The sequence below is a fragment of the Charadrius vociferus genome, unplaced genomic scaffold (assembly GCF_000708025.1).
Source record: "Charadrius vociferus isolate BGI_N301 unplaced genomic scaffold, ASM70802v2 scaffold16, whole genome shotgun sequence".
NCBI lineage: Eukaryota > Metazoa > Chordata > Aves > Charadriiformes > Charadriidae > Charadrius > Charadrius vociferus.
Window position 1 is genome coordinate 1,717,153 of NW_009649167.1, and position 16,281 is coordinate 1,733,433.

At 40.4% G+C, this 16,281-nt stretch overlaps 1 protein-coding gene across 1 annotated transcript in view; it reads left to right on the plus strand.

Moving 5' to 3' along the window:
• NBEA (neurobeachin) overlaps positions 1-16,281 on the plus strand; it is a 515,614-nt gene that overhangs the window by 330,048 nt on the left and 169,285 nt on the right. The window contains exons 40-42 of the mRNA XM_009888422.1: positions 1,209-1,352; positions 12,631-13,027; positions 13,961-14,195. Of these exons, the coding sequence (XP_009886724.1) occupies positions 1,209-1,352; positions 12,631-13,027; positions 13,961-14,195 (776 nt within the window). The remainder of the gene's footprint in view (positions 1-1,208; positions 1,353-12,630; positions 13,028-13,960; positions 14,196-16,281) is intronic.

Genomic DNA, 16,281 nt, shown 5'->3' on the forward strand with positions numbered 1-16,281 from the left:
TATATTGGGCTTTATCTCATGATTTTACATCTGCCATAATTGTATTCATCATGTGACGTTCAGGCATTGTGGAAGACAAACAAAATCCGTACGTGCCTGGTTTTGCTTGGATTTCACTCATCATTCTGTAGCTTAGTAGTAAGCAAATATCCAAATTATCATATAGAAAGGAGAGTTTAGGTTTGGGTTTTAATTTCTTGGTTGGCAGAACTGGAGATGCCCATATCTTGTACAGTCCAAGGTGAAGATGCAGAGGTTTCCATTTAGGAAAATAAAAACCAGAAAGCTTTCTCTCCTAAGGCTACTTTGAGTCTGTAGTACTGCAAATAAAAACTAATGGTCTCTTCCCATCTAAGAAAGAAATGCTGTGTGGGTGTCACAACAGTACATGAAAGCTGTTTCTGATATGAAAGCTACCATCATTTGACCATACTATGATTAATTTCTTACATCATGCAAATAAACTCTGGCAAGCGCTAGTAGGACCTTCCCAAAATGCAAGATGGTATATCTCCTGCCATAAGGAACTATCAGACTGAACATACAAAGTCAGTTGTAGGCAAGAAGAAAGGATAAGACATTCCTGTGAAGTTCTTTGAGGTAATTGGCACATGTCCATACACCAACATCTTTATTGTGCTCCTTAAAAACACACACACAGATGCACACCAAAGTTTCCTCACCATGCTTGTCCTTTTTAAGTCCTTTCTGAATCTCGGCATAGCCCACCTTGTTGTTACTCTGTATTGAGATAACCCGTCTCCAACTTCACCAACCTGTCCCTCCTATGTCTAAGATGAAAATCATGACAGATTTTGAATTCCCAGAAGCAACTCCTTTATTTAGAGTGGGTGGTTTGAGCTCTCAGAGGTCAGTTAGAATCAGGACACCAGGAACCCAAGAGAAACTCCTACTCAATTTCTTGCAGGTGGAAAACTAATGGAAAAACATTGAACATCAAGCAAATAGCAATTATTAAAAGCAGGAGAGTCTTTGTGAAACAGTTTGTATTTTATTCAGGATACATTCTGAAAGACAGAATAAGGCTGTGTGTTTTGTAAACCTTGATAAAGTTTTTTGAAAATGTTCCTTCCCTTTTTTGATACAGATGATTTATACTGGGTTTTTTTTTTTTACTACTTGACTGTGGTTGTTTTATATTTAAAATATTATTCATCTAAATTCACAACATTTGTAACTTTTTTTAGGCACCGAAGAGGATGTAGTGAAGTCAAAGAAAACTTTCCGAAGTCAAGCTGTGGTAAATCAGAATGCAGAAACAGAGCTTATGCTGGAAGGAGATGATGATGCTGTTAGCCTGCTCCAAGAGAAAGAGATTGACAACCTTGCAGGTAATTATATTTTTCATTATAACTAAGATATGAGCCAATAGGCTCTTTTAAACTTGCTGGGTTTTAACCTTCATGGATAGTGTCTTAATATTGACAACGATTGATATTGACAGTGGAGATTCTGTGTGTTCTAGATTTAATATGATGTCCTACTTCCATGAACTAGGTGAATTGATTACAAAGTGTGTGCTCATTGCACAGTCTTTCAGCAAAGATGTGAGAAATAGCAATACTTCAAGTGCTTTTGTTACAGCCTGGGACTTCTTGTTGAAAATTGTGTAAAACTACTGTGGGAACGGCCCTTTCTTATGATTAAAATGGAAATGCGGACTAATTCCACAACTCAGGGTTTGTGAGTCAGAGTGGGGTTGTGAGCATTCATGACCTGTTCCCAAGTGCCACGCAGATTGTGGAGAGACACCTGCGCTCCTGCTGGCACCCACTTCTCTCACTGGTGGAGTCAGGGGGGATCTGCAGTATCTCAACCCATCTGTCACAGCGAGGGAAAAAGTTGCCTGTTGTAAACAGGGTCTAAGAAGGAATGAAACTGTAACCAAGCTGTGAACTTTGTTAGTTAGCAGATGAGCTGGGAACGAATCCTCTGTAAAAATGTACATGAGAGATTCCTTCTGGTCCTTCTTCCCTGCGTGAAGGTATGCAGTGAGGTCTCAGTTTTATCCGTCTTCTAGCAGGTTCTGTTACAGTTCTGTCTGCAGTACTACCTTTCCTGGGGACGTAGTCTGGAAAGAAAGGCATGTTGAAGGTTGAAAATGCACTCTCCTTTCAGATGAGATAAAAACGTGAGAACTGTGAAATGCAATATGATTTTTTTTATATATTTTTAAAAGACCTTTATTAAATTACTCCACTAAGGGGAGGTTTTGTGATGTCTCAGGGTTTTTTTCAGCATAATTGAATTTCTAGGGTAGCTACCTTTGCTCCTGCACTTTCTTCTGATGACAAAGTGGGAATTTGTAGCAAAGATAAGATCATAAATGGATGGTAAAAGCAAAACAAACCAACAAAACAAACAAAAGCAAAAAATGCCTACATTAAAGTTAGTCTTATACTTTGAAACCAGAGCAGAGCTGAGGGGGGAAGGAAATGCTTTTATTTGGGAGCAACTTTCAGTATATGATTATCACAGTTAATATGTCACGCTGCTTGCTTTCTCAATCTGCAGCTAACCATGGCTGAGACGCTGTTGTCTTAAGTCAATAAAAGAGTGCGTCAAGCAGGACCATTAGTGGGATAATTTGATCAATGTCCCTTTCTTCTTTAGAAGGAAAACTCGGCACTGCTTTGACTAAGTTCTTATATCTAAGAACAGTGCTTCCAACCGAATATGCATACAGTTGCTATAGTTTAAAGGATGCAATATGCAATTACAAGATATTGATATTGAGATATTGATTAGAAATGCAAAGCGGACGTGAAAAATTCTTGCCCAGTCTGGCAAATCTCAGTCAGCTATGAAGTTCTTATACGTACCCCAACAATGCCATTTTATTCAAACACACCAATGCAATACAATCCCCGTAGCTACATCCCTCTGCAAAAACCTAGTATTTCAATGTGTCCTTAAGTATTTATGTATCCCTTTACTAGGGATCACTACCTATATGACATCCCCTGCTCCTTCAGGGCATAGACAGTAATTTTAGTCCTTTCACAGTTTGTAGAAATCGGGAGATATTGGTGGTGTTAGAAAAACAGAAATTATAGAAATAGAAACAAATTTACTGTTGAAATATTGACAGGACATCTGTCCTAACAGTGTCAGCAATTAGCCTATGTGTTCCCTATCAGCACTAACAGGGCAAGCAAGACACCTCCAAGTGTGGTGAGGCACTGTATATGTACCAAAAACGGTGAAGTTCTCAAAAAGAACCTACATTCCACTACGTCATTTTTACTATCAGATTAACTGCAGCCGTTGCTACTCGACTCTTGCTCATTTTTGCAGCTGAAATGATTTTGAGACTTAATGGTCACACACTGTATCATACGTGTCTTCTGCAAATTTTACCAGTCAGTGAAAAAAGACTGAGTCTCTTCGTACCCTCTGTTTTGCCTCATGAATTTGCATATAATGGTGGCACTGTTTTCCACAGTTCTCAGTTTATATGATGTGACTTGAGCCCAATAACTGAAATCAAGAAAAGCGGTGGGCAGGGAAGGTGGGGTTTATGCCTAAGAAGGTTAAAACAACATCTGACAGCTCTGAAGAGTAAAGCCACACTGTCCCTTCTTGTCTAATTCTTAAGAGTTATTTAGATTCAGTGTATGTGATCTGGAAACCTTTGAGAAATATCAAGTTATGGTATATCACAGCATCATTTATATCTAGTTACTGTTCAGAGTGGAATGACACGTAGGAATTTCTAGATGCAGATATGCCTCCAATTTAACTTTAAAGCTTAAATCAATTTAAACCTGGTTTACAATGATTTGGATTGTCTCAGTAAGGGATGGGAATTAAACAAGATCATTATAAACCAGGTTTAAATTGATTTAAGATTGTCCACATTTAACTAAAACAATTTAACATTGTTTATTCCGTGAAACTAAGGCACCTTTTAAAAAGACGAGACCTTAGGTTTTAGAAAACTTTTAACTAAGAGAATATAAATATTACACTATTTTGATTTGTGAAGTTAAAACTAAAAAAAAAAAAAGGAAAGTTTGAAACAGATTGAGACTGTTCATACAAAGTTATCTGTACATACCTTTTGTTCCAGAGACTCTTTATAGTTTTTCATCAACCATGTGGCACAAATCAATGTAAAGTTCACTTTGATAAATTACATATGGGATGGAGAATTTTTAAATAATTATAGTCTGAATATTTTTATTATATAATCTTAGTATTCCATATGTTGCAATGGCAGTTGGTCAGATTTCATTATATTAAGTAGCATTTTAATAAAATATAAAAATGAGATTCCATGTTATTATGGTCTTAGAATTATGACTTCTAAGTTTGCATGAAGATTTTTAACTAAAGCAGTATTTTAACTGTCTTACAGTATGAGTTATCGAAAGATGTTGTTCTTGTTTTAGCATTTACGTATTAAAATATTTTACATTTTTCTGTTCCAGTTTTAGCTCCCTTTCTTCCCAGACTGTTCACTTCAAGAGGCAAGTCACATCGCTGTTAGAACTAATGATTGAGATAGCCCATTCAATTTTAACAGTTTTCTAATATATTGTGAATCTGTGGGTAATACAATCAAATCCAATCCACTGTAGTGAGTTGATATTACTAACTCTTCTCCTTTTCTTTTCCTTTTCTGTTTTCTAATGCTGCAATGGGGCTCTTAAATACTTACCTTTTCTCTTAAGAGCCTGAGAATGCAAATTTGCTAACAGTTTGTCTTCTGCTTAGTAGCTGATATTTTCAAAATGAAAAATATGTGGATGTATGCTAATATCACAAGTTGGCATTCTCAAAGGGAAATATGTTTTAATAGATAATTAATATTCTTTCCTAAAACTTTTTTTTTGTTTGTTTAAAGCACTGATCTGGCACTAAAATAGGTCATAAAAAAAAAAAAACCAAACACCAAACAGAATAAATGTTGAACCACTCAGGTTTTATGAATTTTACATTTTAGAAATACGTTCTCTTCTCTTTGTTGTGAAGTTGCAGTTGACTTGCTGGGAATTGTTTGTGCGCATTTGAGAGCAGAATTTAACCTTAATGGCATTTTTGAAAGATACACGTTCTGTATCTGGAGCGCATTTTGTCTATTTTGTCATATGGCTGGTGGCATCAGCAAATAGGCCCCAGCCAAGCAAAGTATCCCTGATGGATTCTTTTGCTGCTTTCTAAAGAGTAGTTTCTAGAGAGAAAAAAAGGAAACAAAGATAGGAGGATATGAGGCTTTGAGTTATTTTAGGAAGACAAAAGGCTTTGGCAGGCATCTGTCTGGTTACTTGCATGGGCTCAATCAGCTCAGAACCTGACTTCCTCATAAGCCATGGTGAATTACAGCTTCACAACAGTCTTGCGAGAATAATTGTATATTATTCGGTCCGTTATACAAGGAGATTGAGCAACTCGTCCAAATAAACCCCAGGAAAGCCACTAACTGCCTTTAGTGCACCTTAGTCCTAATGTATCTTAACTTTCAGTACAGAATGTCCTCTTTTTCTTGGACATCTGTCTCTAGGTGGAAGAAAACCCCTCACAATGCAAACGTGCCAGGAAGGTTTGAGTGAGACGCAGCATCCCAGCACTGCCCTAACTTTCAGCAACACTGAACTTCAGTGTAGAAATATTTCTCGAAAGCAGAATTATTACTGCTAAACAAGAGCTGATCTTTTGTCCAAGCATGGGGTTGGACATGTTGAGCATGGGTAGCTAGTCCACATTGGCTTGAGGACTAAAAGTGATAAGCCCTCTATCCAGACCTCTTGGTAGTGTGCAGAATGTATTGACTTACTGCCCTATCCTAAGGAGAATGCTGGGTCACGAGTATTTGACAGCTTGTATTATTATTAATGAGGTATAAGACCTTTCACTTCCAGGTCATCTGTTTGAAGTCCAGACAAGACAAACATTATCAACATCTGTTTTGTGGCCTATGCAAAATAAGCCTTTTGTCTCATTTCAGACAAACTAACAGAAATCATCACGATTTTGAGCAATTTCCAATTGAAAAAATATTTGACACTGTCATTAGAGGAAATTGGAACGGTGCCAAAATTCAACTACATGCAGTTATAGTTAAAATTGTATAACAGTACCTAAAAAAAAAAAAAAAAAAAAAAAGTAAATCAGCCAGCCCTTAGGGAAATTTTCTATTCCAGGTTCTAACAAAGGACTCATTTACATTTCTGAAATTATTTTGAAGCCTTGTATAGGGCCAGATGCAGTAATAAAAGCACTAACACACCAAGGAACTCTAAAACCAAAAAAAGCTCACAAAATAACTATTTGGGATGGAAAACTTAAATACAATTGACTCATCTTTATATATATAATATGCATTTAATATTTATACATATGTAGTTACAGTAACATTTCTTATGGCAAAAACCTGACACTGAATTTTCTTTACAAGAGTTGACCATTATAGACAATCTCTGGTAAGCAAAGCTGTTTGCAGCTTTTCCTGACCTATTCTTAAGGAGTAATGGAGGGGCATATTTTCTTGTTTTACCTTCTATTGCCATCACAAAAGAATTTTAAGATATGTAGGATCATTTCCATTGTTTTTGTTAATGGAGTTAGACAAATGGTAATTTTCTTAATTAAAGAAAAGAACAATAACTTGGGCCTCTGCTAAGAAGGCAGATTTTCAAATTACTAGATTTTTTAGGCAAAAAAAACCCATCGTTTGGTTAGAGCCAACCAGCGAAAGTGTTGTTACATTATCTGCTGTCAGAGTAATGGGTTGAAAGGAAGAACCAAATAGCACTTCATACTGTCTCCAGCAGTGACCAGAGCCTACCCAGGAGGTTTTGGGGGAGAGGAGAGGAATCATCTTCATCCGTCTCAACACCTGGAGGGCAAAGCATGACAGTGGTTCTGAGAGTGGTCTCGTCTTCCCTCTCCAACCATTCTCCTCCCTCCCTGGTGTGTCCTCTCCCACGAGGCTGGGAGAGCCCTGCTGCCCATCATGTGCTCTCCTACTACAGCAGTTGCCATCCCTACACCAGTGGCTCTGATGGGCTGTGGGGGTCCCAGGGGGCAGAAAGCAGCAACCACAGAGGAAGCCCAGGAAGGAGTGTAACAAATATGCAGTGAGGCTTCCTGATAATTCTCTCTGAGCCTCTGAGGCTTCCAGAGACAGAGGTAGTGCTTGTCTTTCTTTTTTCCCCATTTTCTCTCCCTCTCCTCTCTCTTGCACTCTCTTTCTCTCCCTCTCTTTTTCTCTCTGTCTGGAGGTGGCTAACGTACCTTAAGCTTTTCCACATTTTACATTTTTTTTCTTTAAGAAAGTGTGTATGTATATGTGCACACACAAATACATCAGTAAATATTGAAGTTTCATTAAAAAACAGCAAAAAAAGCCTTAATATTTCTCCTAGTTTTTCAAGCTTCTCAACAGAAACTATTCACTGAATTCAACATTCACTTCTGAGTGGTTCTCTCCTCTCAAACACCATTTTTCTTGCAAATTAGCATTCCAGATAGGAATTTCATTGGGGCGGGTTGCTTGTTTGGGGAAGGGACAGGAATGTGGAAGAAGAGTGATTCTTTTTCGCTTTTTATGGTAGACACGTAACCACACAAGCCTTGTACTTCCAAACATGGAAATTTAATTCAGCCAGATTGCCATAGTTTCTGCTTATTATATATTCAGATTTTGATCCTCAATTCTAAGTATAAAAAAGAAAAACATATTTGTGTGTTTAATTTAGAGTATAGATTCAGGCATAAACTGAAAACAGTTATACTTTTGAGATGTAGTTGGCTTTCACATTGAAAACAAAAAAAAAAGCCCCACAGTTTTTATAACATACTATTTTTAGACATCTCAGTGTTTATTCTAATCATTTTTTCCACATTACTATCCAAAATAGCTTAATATTTTATGAGGTGGTTGTCAGTCAGATATGATAGTGCTCCTAAGCACAGCTTTGAAGAGCTCTTCCCTTTGTACCTTATTGCGCCCCGCTCTAAGTCTGAGAATCTTCAACTTCTAAAATGGCAGCTGGATTTCCTGCTCTCCAAGCTTTAAAATTAAATCAATTCAGACTTTGGTGGTTTGTATTTATGAATGGCTCTGAAAGTACTTCGTGTGCTCTTATTGTCCACTCATACCAGTCTATGTAAATTTCTCTTTTTTTCCGTAACTTGCAAGACTCTTTTTATTTGAAATTTCTAAGGCTGCAAAATTACAGTACAATGGATCCTACGACTGCACACTTGCCTAGGGCATACGTCTGTAGCTTCTCCCTTGTCCCAAGGTACCACAGCCTGGATGGAACTGGTTAGCTTATCAAAGATCAAGCTGATAAGCCACCTGATATATAGGAGACAGACTGCAGAAAGACCGGCCTAGACATAAGGAGCCAGACTCCACCGTTCTGCACCTTATTTCATCTTCACTATGCAGTGTGTTCCCATATAAAAATACCTGTAATCTTCATAAGAACATATAGGGACAGACCTACGTAGAGTAGTGGTCAGAATGTATCTGGAACTGTATTAACAGTACCTATGTTAAACTAAGCACTTTCATTGACCTATGGGCAGGATTTTTGAAGATGGCATTTTGGTTAGTCTTGGTTTCATTAGCCAGAAATTTTACAAGAGGCAGCTTCATCCAGGACATTTGGACAGTCCTCACTGGTAGCCTGTCACACGAGTGCTTTTGGCTTGGCTTTCTAAAGAAACAAGGTTTGCGTGAGCATCCTCTATCAGCCTCTATCTTTGTAGCTTCTGAACCTGAACAAACTTTAAGGAAGGAGTAAGGAATAAAATTCCTGCAATGAAATCAGGTTGTTAAGGACAAAAGCCTACATGACAGAGCCTGCCACGTTGGCTCTCCTTTTATTAGGTACCAGAGAATCTGGACACCAGAGTGTCTTTAGAAGTTCCCTGACTGTGGGAAAGCAAAACATGCAATCAACCAGTAGACACAGTTATACTAAAGGACATTCTCTATTGGTGTTTAGTGTGGTGTTAGAGACTCTGGTGGTGTTTAGAGATTTTCAGAAAATGTTGACGTTACAACTGTTGCATTTTACATGATTCTTCCAAATATACCTAGCAAGTTACATGCTGATTCAACAACTTAATTCTTTCTTCATACACACATATAGGAGTAGCTAACCAAATAAGTGAACTTTAAGCTAGTATCACAAGCTAGCTGAACATAACACTTCCCTTCACTACGGGCTCAAGAAGCATAAGGCTTACAGTTTATCCTGAAGAGCTTTTCCAGAACGGAGACGAGAAGAAATCAAAGCTGAGGGCTCACATCTTTCATTTCATTTCTAAGCAATTGAGCTCTATTGGCATGACAAGGTACGCAAGCTGGACTGTATAAGATACCTGTCAAGTCTTGTTCACTCAGACTGGCTACTGGGATTTGATCCTTTGTGTTCCTGACTCTTTACAATGAGTTCCTGTTTCGCTGGTATACTGCTATAGCATGATGCTCTCTCTGCTTTCTCCTTTCTTCTTCCAACATTCAATATGCTTTTCTAAGCTGTGTTTTTTCTCTTACCTTTTGATTAAATAGGCAGCTATAGTGGCTCTCTCAGAGAGAAAAATTGTCACTTACGTGGGCGTGTTTAGTATCACTTAAGGTTTCCTAAGTTGAAAAAAAGTACCTTCAGTTTTACCTGAAAATGAGGAGAAGCTGGTGCGGGTCATAGTGCATTAGTGTAGTATACTCACATCTGGATGCACTGCTTAACAATCAAGTTCTTACTTTCTAAACCAGCTTAAATTACTGAGTGCTTCCAAGGTATAGCTTCAGGCAGAGCACACTGTATGAATCTAATTTTGAAGTGGCAAATATATGCATTGCAGTAGTGAGGTCCCTATCCCAAACATTTAAGTTTCTGGCCAGCTGTAAATCATTAAGGGGAGTCTTGATTATTATTAATACCTGATCATCTGGCAGGTTGGGTCCCAAACACGTCCTGGAACAATACTAAACCCACGTTTAGCCACACGGAGATTGAGCACAGTTCAGAGGTTCTCACGTATGCCACAGAGCAAATCAGACTTTACCTGCAAAAGAGCGCAAAAGTTGATTTTTTTGTGTTTCTTGAGGCTGTTAGACACACAGCTAATTGTTCCATGGGACCTTCCGTGAGAAGATAGCTAATAAGATTGATTTTGGTATGGTATTGAGCTTGTCTCTGCATATTCTGTAATTGTTCTACTAAGAGGTTTCTTTCTATCACACTTTGGACAACATACAGAGATACTTATTCCTAGGAATATCGTGAAACACGTTTTCCCTCAGGAAGAAGTGGTATTTTATATTTTTCTTTCATTGTGACCCGGAAGGTATGGAATTTAAATAATAATTTACCTGTGGAGGTGCATATGTCACTTAATTCAAATGTATGGAAAGGATGTATATGTTTGAGAGAAAATTACTTTTTTTTCTTAAGCAACACTAACTATTTTCACAATCTCATCAAAAATGTGTATTTATTTCTTACTATTTTATTCACAGTTGTAATATGTAAGATTATTTTTATTTACATTTTCTTTTTAATCAAACACATTTGTTTGCTGTTATGGCACCACTTAAGAGAATTGAGTTGCTGTAATTGTTTAGTTATTGTTGTTGAAAAAGACCATTGAAGTTGATCTTTGATGTTAGTAGTACTGTTACATGCTTTATGGAGGAAAGGGGGGAAAAGTGGGGAAAATTTTGGATATCAGGGCCTATCCACACTGGCAATGACATTTAGACAAACAATAAAAATCAATCCTTCTCTCACAATATGAAACATATGATTGTGCAAGAGTAAAAAGCCAACAAAGTAAGCTTGGATATCTCTGAAAACAGGGGAAAGGAATTGGGGTTGTTATTCAGTGGGGGAGGAGAAAAACAAGATTATAGTCATGTTTAGACTTAGAATCTGGTTTTTGCAATCAAAAAGTTGTGCAAATTATTCTCTTTATTGAAACTGTTGAAAGTGATATGTAAAGGGAGCCGTATACATACATTCTTATAAAAGCCTTGGCTTGAGTGAAGGAGTTACTCCCTGTATCTGCTATAGCGGAGAACAAATTGGGGGCAACCATCCTCATGTAAGTTCAATATATTTACTGCAGAAGTCTTTTTAAAGGGCAATTTGGATCAGATTTATGACTACAATAGGAACAAAAAAAGACTAATTTCTGTGAATTGTTTTTTAGGACTCTTATGTTGTTTACTTGTTATTTACATGGCAGTGCACGTATTATATTAATGATGTTAATTGGTTGAAATACTTTTCTGACTACAGAACTTTTCCCAAAGGCTTCTGGTGCCTATACTTGTTTCTGCTCGTACGTTATGTGATTTATATTACAAGAAACTTAAGTTTTTGTGTGCGTGAGTGTGTGTTACATATAAATTGTTTCAAGTGTAAGGATTTGTAGTCATTTTAAATGCAAGTCAGTGTCAGATACACTTGGCTTTAGAGTTAAAGTGCTGAGGGAATTTCAGTTGTCTTATTTCAGGTACCTTGTAAGTGATTTTTAATAATTATTCTCAATATTTTAAATTCTGTCTAAGTATCATATCAAATTACAAATTGTAGTTTATGCAAACTATTTTACACAGTAAATTTATTGGTTTCAGCTAATCTGTTTTGTATTTTCCATGTTAAACAGTACATGAAAAAAGACTGGTATGTTTTTGCTTTTAAAACAGTGTAAGCTAAAAATTAAACATGACAATACTCACCACTTTTTTCCAGAATAATTACCAGTAGATTGTAAAATTAAATTGGTCTAGCTGATTGGATGTGTTTCAAAGTACTTGTCCCAGCAAGTAATTTTTACTTATAAGTCATCACCAAAATATTATTTTAGAAGTTATACTTTTAAGTCTGCAGCAGGTAAATGGCTAGTTTCCATAATTCAGCATATAAAAACATATATCTTATCCTACTTAGGAGTAATTATGCCAGTGATTTTAACAAATATACCTCCGGTATAATTTTCAGGCTCATAAATGTAACACATCTTTAACTCTTACAGTTAAAAAAAAAGACACTTTATGAGAATGAAAATGTTTGAAACAACAAGTTCAAAATACCGCTCTTTTGGAGCTTTCCTTAAGAGGTGTAATTTTACTGGTATTGCTTTAGCGCAGAGCAAACTCTTTCACCTGACAGAACTTTTCACTTGCATTGACTTTGCTTACTTGAACTTGCAAAATACAAGGCAAAAAAATTACAAGAACTAAACACAAGGACTGAAGTCTCTGTTTAACAAAAATTAACGGAGGGGAGGAGAGAGATTACATTCTGCTTGTATTCACTGGGACCTTCTAATCCCACAATCATTTACTTTCGGAAAGAAAATATTATTTTTAAATGTATATGTGTGGTAGCGTTTGTTTTAGAAATGTAAATCACATGTGCCGACCACAGGGCTCAGGCAAAGCGGAAAATTCTCCATTTGAAGAGATTACAAGACCTGTGGATCCGAAGTGATTTTTGGTCTGGTTTTTAGGCCAGAACTTCATTGTTAGTTAAGTCGTTGCCTCTCTTGCTGTGGGCCGCCCCGGCCGCTTCAGAGAGGTCGGGAAGAGGCAAAGAAACGATCCTTAAAAAGAGATGCTCTCGCTTAGAGTCCCAACAGCTGACAAGCGCTCCAGACGCGCGTCCTCCCCACAAACCCCAAGCTGTTCGCTGAAGCGGAGCGGCCACCGGTTGGCTTTTCCCCCCGGAGCTGGCGGGGAAGCGCCCTCGGTGTTGCCGGCGGCTCTCCATCCTTCCCAGTGGAGCTCCCGGCAGCATCCCCGCCGTGTGCCGCTGCCGGCCGGTGCTCCGGGGCAGCACAGCTCCCGGTGCGGGCAGAGCCCGCTGCCTTCCTCTTCTCCGGGGGGCACTACAGCCGCGCTGGGAACGCGTATTTACATCCCCCGGCAAAAAGCGCAGCTCGCCGCCGCCGGCGAGGGGCCGGGGCAAGGCTGGAAGCCGGAGCTCGTTATCTTTTCCCGCATGCGAATGAGCCCGTCCCGCGGCTCTTGGCTCAGGTGTGCCCGGCTTTTGTTTCATTAGCTTATCAATTGGGTTTGGGAAGGGGAACCCAAAGCTTCCCGGTAGCTCGGTGCCATATGGAAAATCTGCAGTGTTTTGATTATGCCCTATGTAAACATTTTAATATCGGATCCTTAAAATCCAGAGACTATCCCAAAGGGGATTAAAACATAATCCTCTCTCTCTATAGCTGTAGTGGATTAATTTCGTATTCTCTCAGTGGCTGGCTTGCTCCCTGAAGGCTACAACAAAAAGACTCAGCGCTCCTTAAACATGCTATGGAATTGGAAGTTGTAATTGGAGATTTCCAAAGGACAAGTGTAAAAATGACACACTGTTAATACCGAATATTTTTTTTCTGTTGTGCTTTCAGGAGGGAAAAAAAAAAAAATCTGCGAAGATTTTTTTTAACTTAGTTTGAACACGCGCTCCCCCAAAATCCCATAATTTGACCACTGTTTATTATTCTTTCTGCTTGATATTTTACAAAAAAAAAAAAAAAAAAAAAAAAAACCCAACATATAAGCAAACGTTTTCTCATCTGGAAAGTACAATAACGCTTATTCCTTGTCGCATTTTAATACCTCTGATATGTTTACATTGCAAGAAATCTAGGGCGTCATTTGAGCAGAACACAGGGCAGATGCCAAGGTACCGGTCTGGGAGCTCGGAGCCTTTTCTCGGGAGGAGAAGGAGGAAGGCAGCAACCCCCGATTTCCCCTGCATTCAGGAACGGGCCGAGAAGTGAATGTCCCCTTCCCTCCACATCCAGCCGCTGCTTTTGCAGCTCTTCCCCCACCTCCAGTACGCGGGTGCATTTCGCCAGCACACCCGCTAGCCGGGGTGCACCCATTGTCTTCTCCTGGATGTCAGATTATCGGCTTTGGCCTTTTGACCATTAAATAGCGGGGCCTTTATTTTTATTTTAGCCACGCAACACCAGGGAAAAGAGGTAATTGGATTAAATTGATGGTCTTTCTTCTGGGACTCGGCAAAGCCCACAAACGCCTCCTTAAAATGATAGAATATCGGGTCGTTTCCAGGACGCATCTTCGGAAGGCGCTTTTCTCCCCGCACAAAGGCCCCGGGGAGCCCATCACCGTGCGTCGGGCCAAGCGGCGGGTGAAGGGCGAGGGGAAGGGCTGGAACGCTCCGCTGGAGAGGGCAAGTGCTTCTGCAGGGCAGGGAGCCGCTCTCTGCCCAGACAACCCCCCCACCCCCCCCTTTTTGTAAACACAAAGCAAGGGGGCCTGGGGAATAGAAACCCAAATCCACTTGTAATCGTACAAGAGAATCGGGCGTAATTACTCGAGCAACCTAGATGAAGATTGATGAGGTTTTAAAGCGGCGTTTCGGATCGATCGCCCTGCCCTCCGGAGCCTGCTGCAGCCGGGCTTCCCCGGCTGGGCTCGGCTGGGCCAGCCTGGGCTCCTTCCTCACCGCCGAGGGAGAGGAGAGGGAGGAAGGGAGGGAGAGAAGGAGGGAGAGAAGGAGGGAGGGAGGGAGGGAAGATGGAGGCGAGACGGGGAGAGCAGCAAAAGCGAGCCCGGCGCATGTGATTCCGATCAGCTGACTGAGGTCAAGAGGCTACCCCCGGTTTATTAGGAGATGGAAAACAATAAAATGAAGGAAAATAGAGTTTGTATCAATATTAGCCAGGCTGCCACGCTGGCCTGCTGAAAGCTGTCACTGAAACTGTGCGGTTTAGCTTCCCCTTGTACACACAGTAATCCCTGCCTTCCTCTTTATTTATTTTGCCGCGTAAATGACAAAACATTGTGCAATCCGGTCTCAAATTGGGTGTTACAGTAAAGTAAAACATTAACAACATGACAGTTAGATGCGCCGGTACAGGACTAATTTGGGCTAAGTGAGTAATTTGAAGTGTTGCTTGCAAGGTCTGGTAGTAACCGTGTGCGTGCGGTGCCGGGGGAGGAGGGAAGGTTGCATCCCTGCCTGCTAGCCCAGGGGTGCCTAGGGCTTGCCCGAAGCGCGCCAGGCCCTCGGCGCCCGGGCTGGCCCCCTCCCTCCCCGGAGAGGCGAGTGTCCGGGGAGGGCAGCTGGAAGCGTGCGCAGGCTCTGCCAGCTGAGCCAGGTCTTCTTCCTCGCGTGGAAGATTTTAACTGCATAAACCAACCAAGCCCCCTTTTATTTTATTTTATTTTGGCATTCATTGAGATAAGCAGTTTGCCAGTTTCTAAAAGGTGCGTCCGTGGGGCGTTGTACCCAATTGCTCAGTGCTGAGGCTTTTGGTATTTGTGTGTCGGATGTGTGTGTTTGTGTATACGTGTCTACAAATTACCCTACACGCTTCAGTGGTTAAATCTAGAAGAACGTTTTATATTTAATCTTTTCTTTTAATTAGAGCAAGTGAGCTTCCTAAACACTGACACTGTCGGCTTTAACAGTAGATTTCATTCGTATCGCAGATAAGATGGTGAAAAAGTGTTCGCCGGTTGTCTTTTGCATTAAAGCAGAAGTTGGTTTGTTGGTTTTTTTTTTTTTTTTCCCTGAATTAAAACCTAACAATTTGTGCGGAGAAGGCTGCCTTTTACAATAGGTTTTTCCCATCCCATCTTTTCTGTGCCCGTGCAAGCGTCTCGTTAAGAAATATATTTGAGCGAGACCTTGTTACAGTAATTTTTAAAAGGATTAAGTGACAGCAAGTTGAAATAAAACCGATGTTGCCGTAAATATATTTAACGATGCTCGCCTTTGTGTGCGGGTGGTATTGAAGTGGGTTAAAAAAATATTAAATATATATATACAGAGAGAATTTTTCACCATACTTTCGGAGTTGAGGTGTGGAGCCAGAGTTAAGAATAATGTCCCCAGGCTTGGCAGGGCCGGTGTGGCGGGCAGCGGCTCCGGGCCCCTCTGCCGCCCGCCCGGTCCGGCCCGGCCCGGGGTCGAAGCTGCCCGTAACGAGTCGCCGCTATCGCACATAAACAGCGATAGTGTTAACGAGGAGCAAAAAGGGCACGAAAAGAGAAGGGACCTACTTCTAAGAGGCAGCTATTTTTCACTCTAACCCTTCGGAATTTCGCTGCTGGCTGATTTATCTCGCAACCCCGGAGCTCCCAAACTCGCTTCTCTCCTGCCGGCGGAGTTCAAAGCGCTGACCGCGGGCAGGAGGGGGAATAAACACGGCGGTTTACAAACAGCGTTTATGAGGGGGGCTCCCCGGGCGCTGGCTTTGGCGGAGGGAAGGGGAAGGGCCACCGGGGATGGGCCGGCCCGGCGGCCCCAA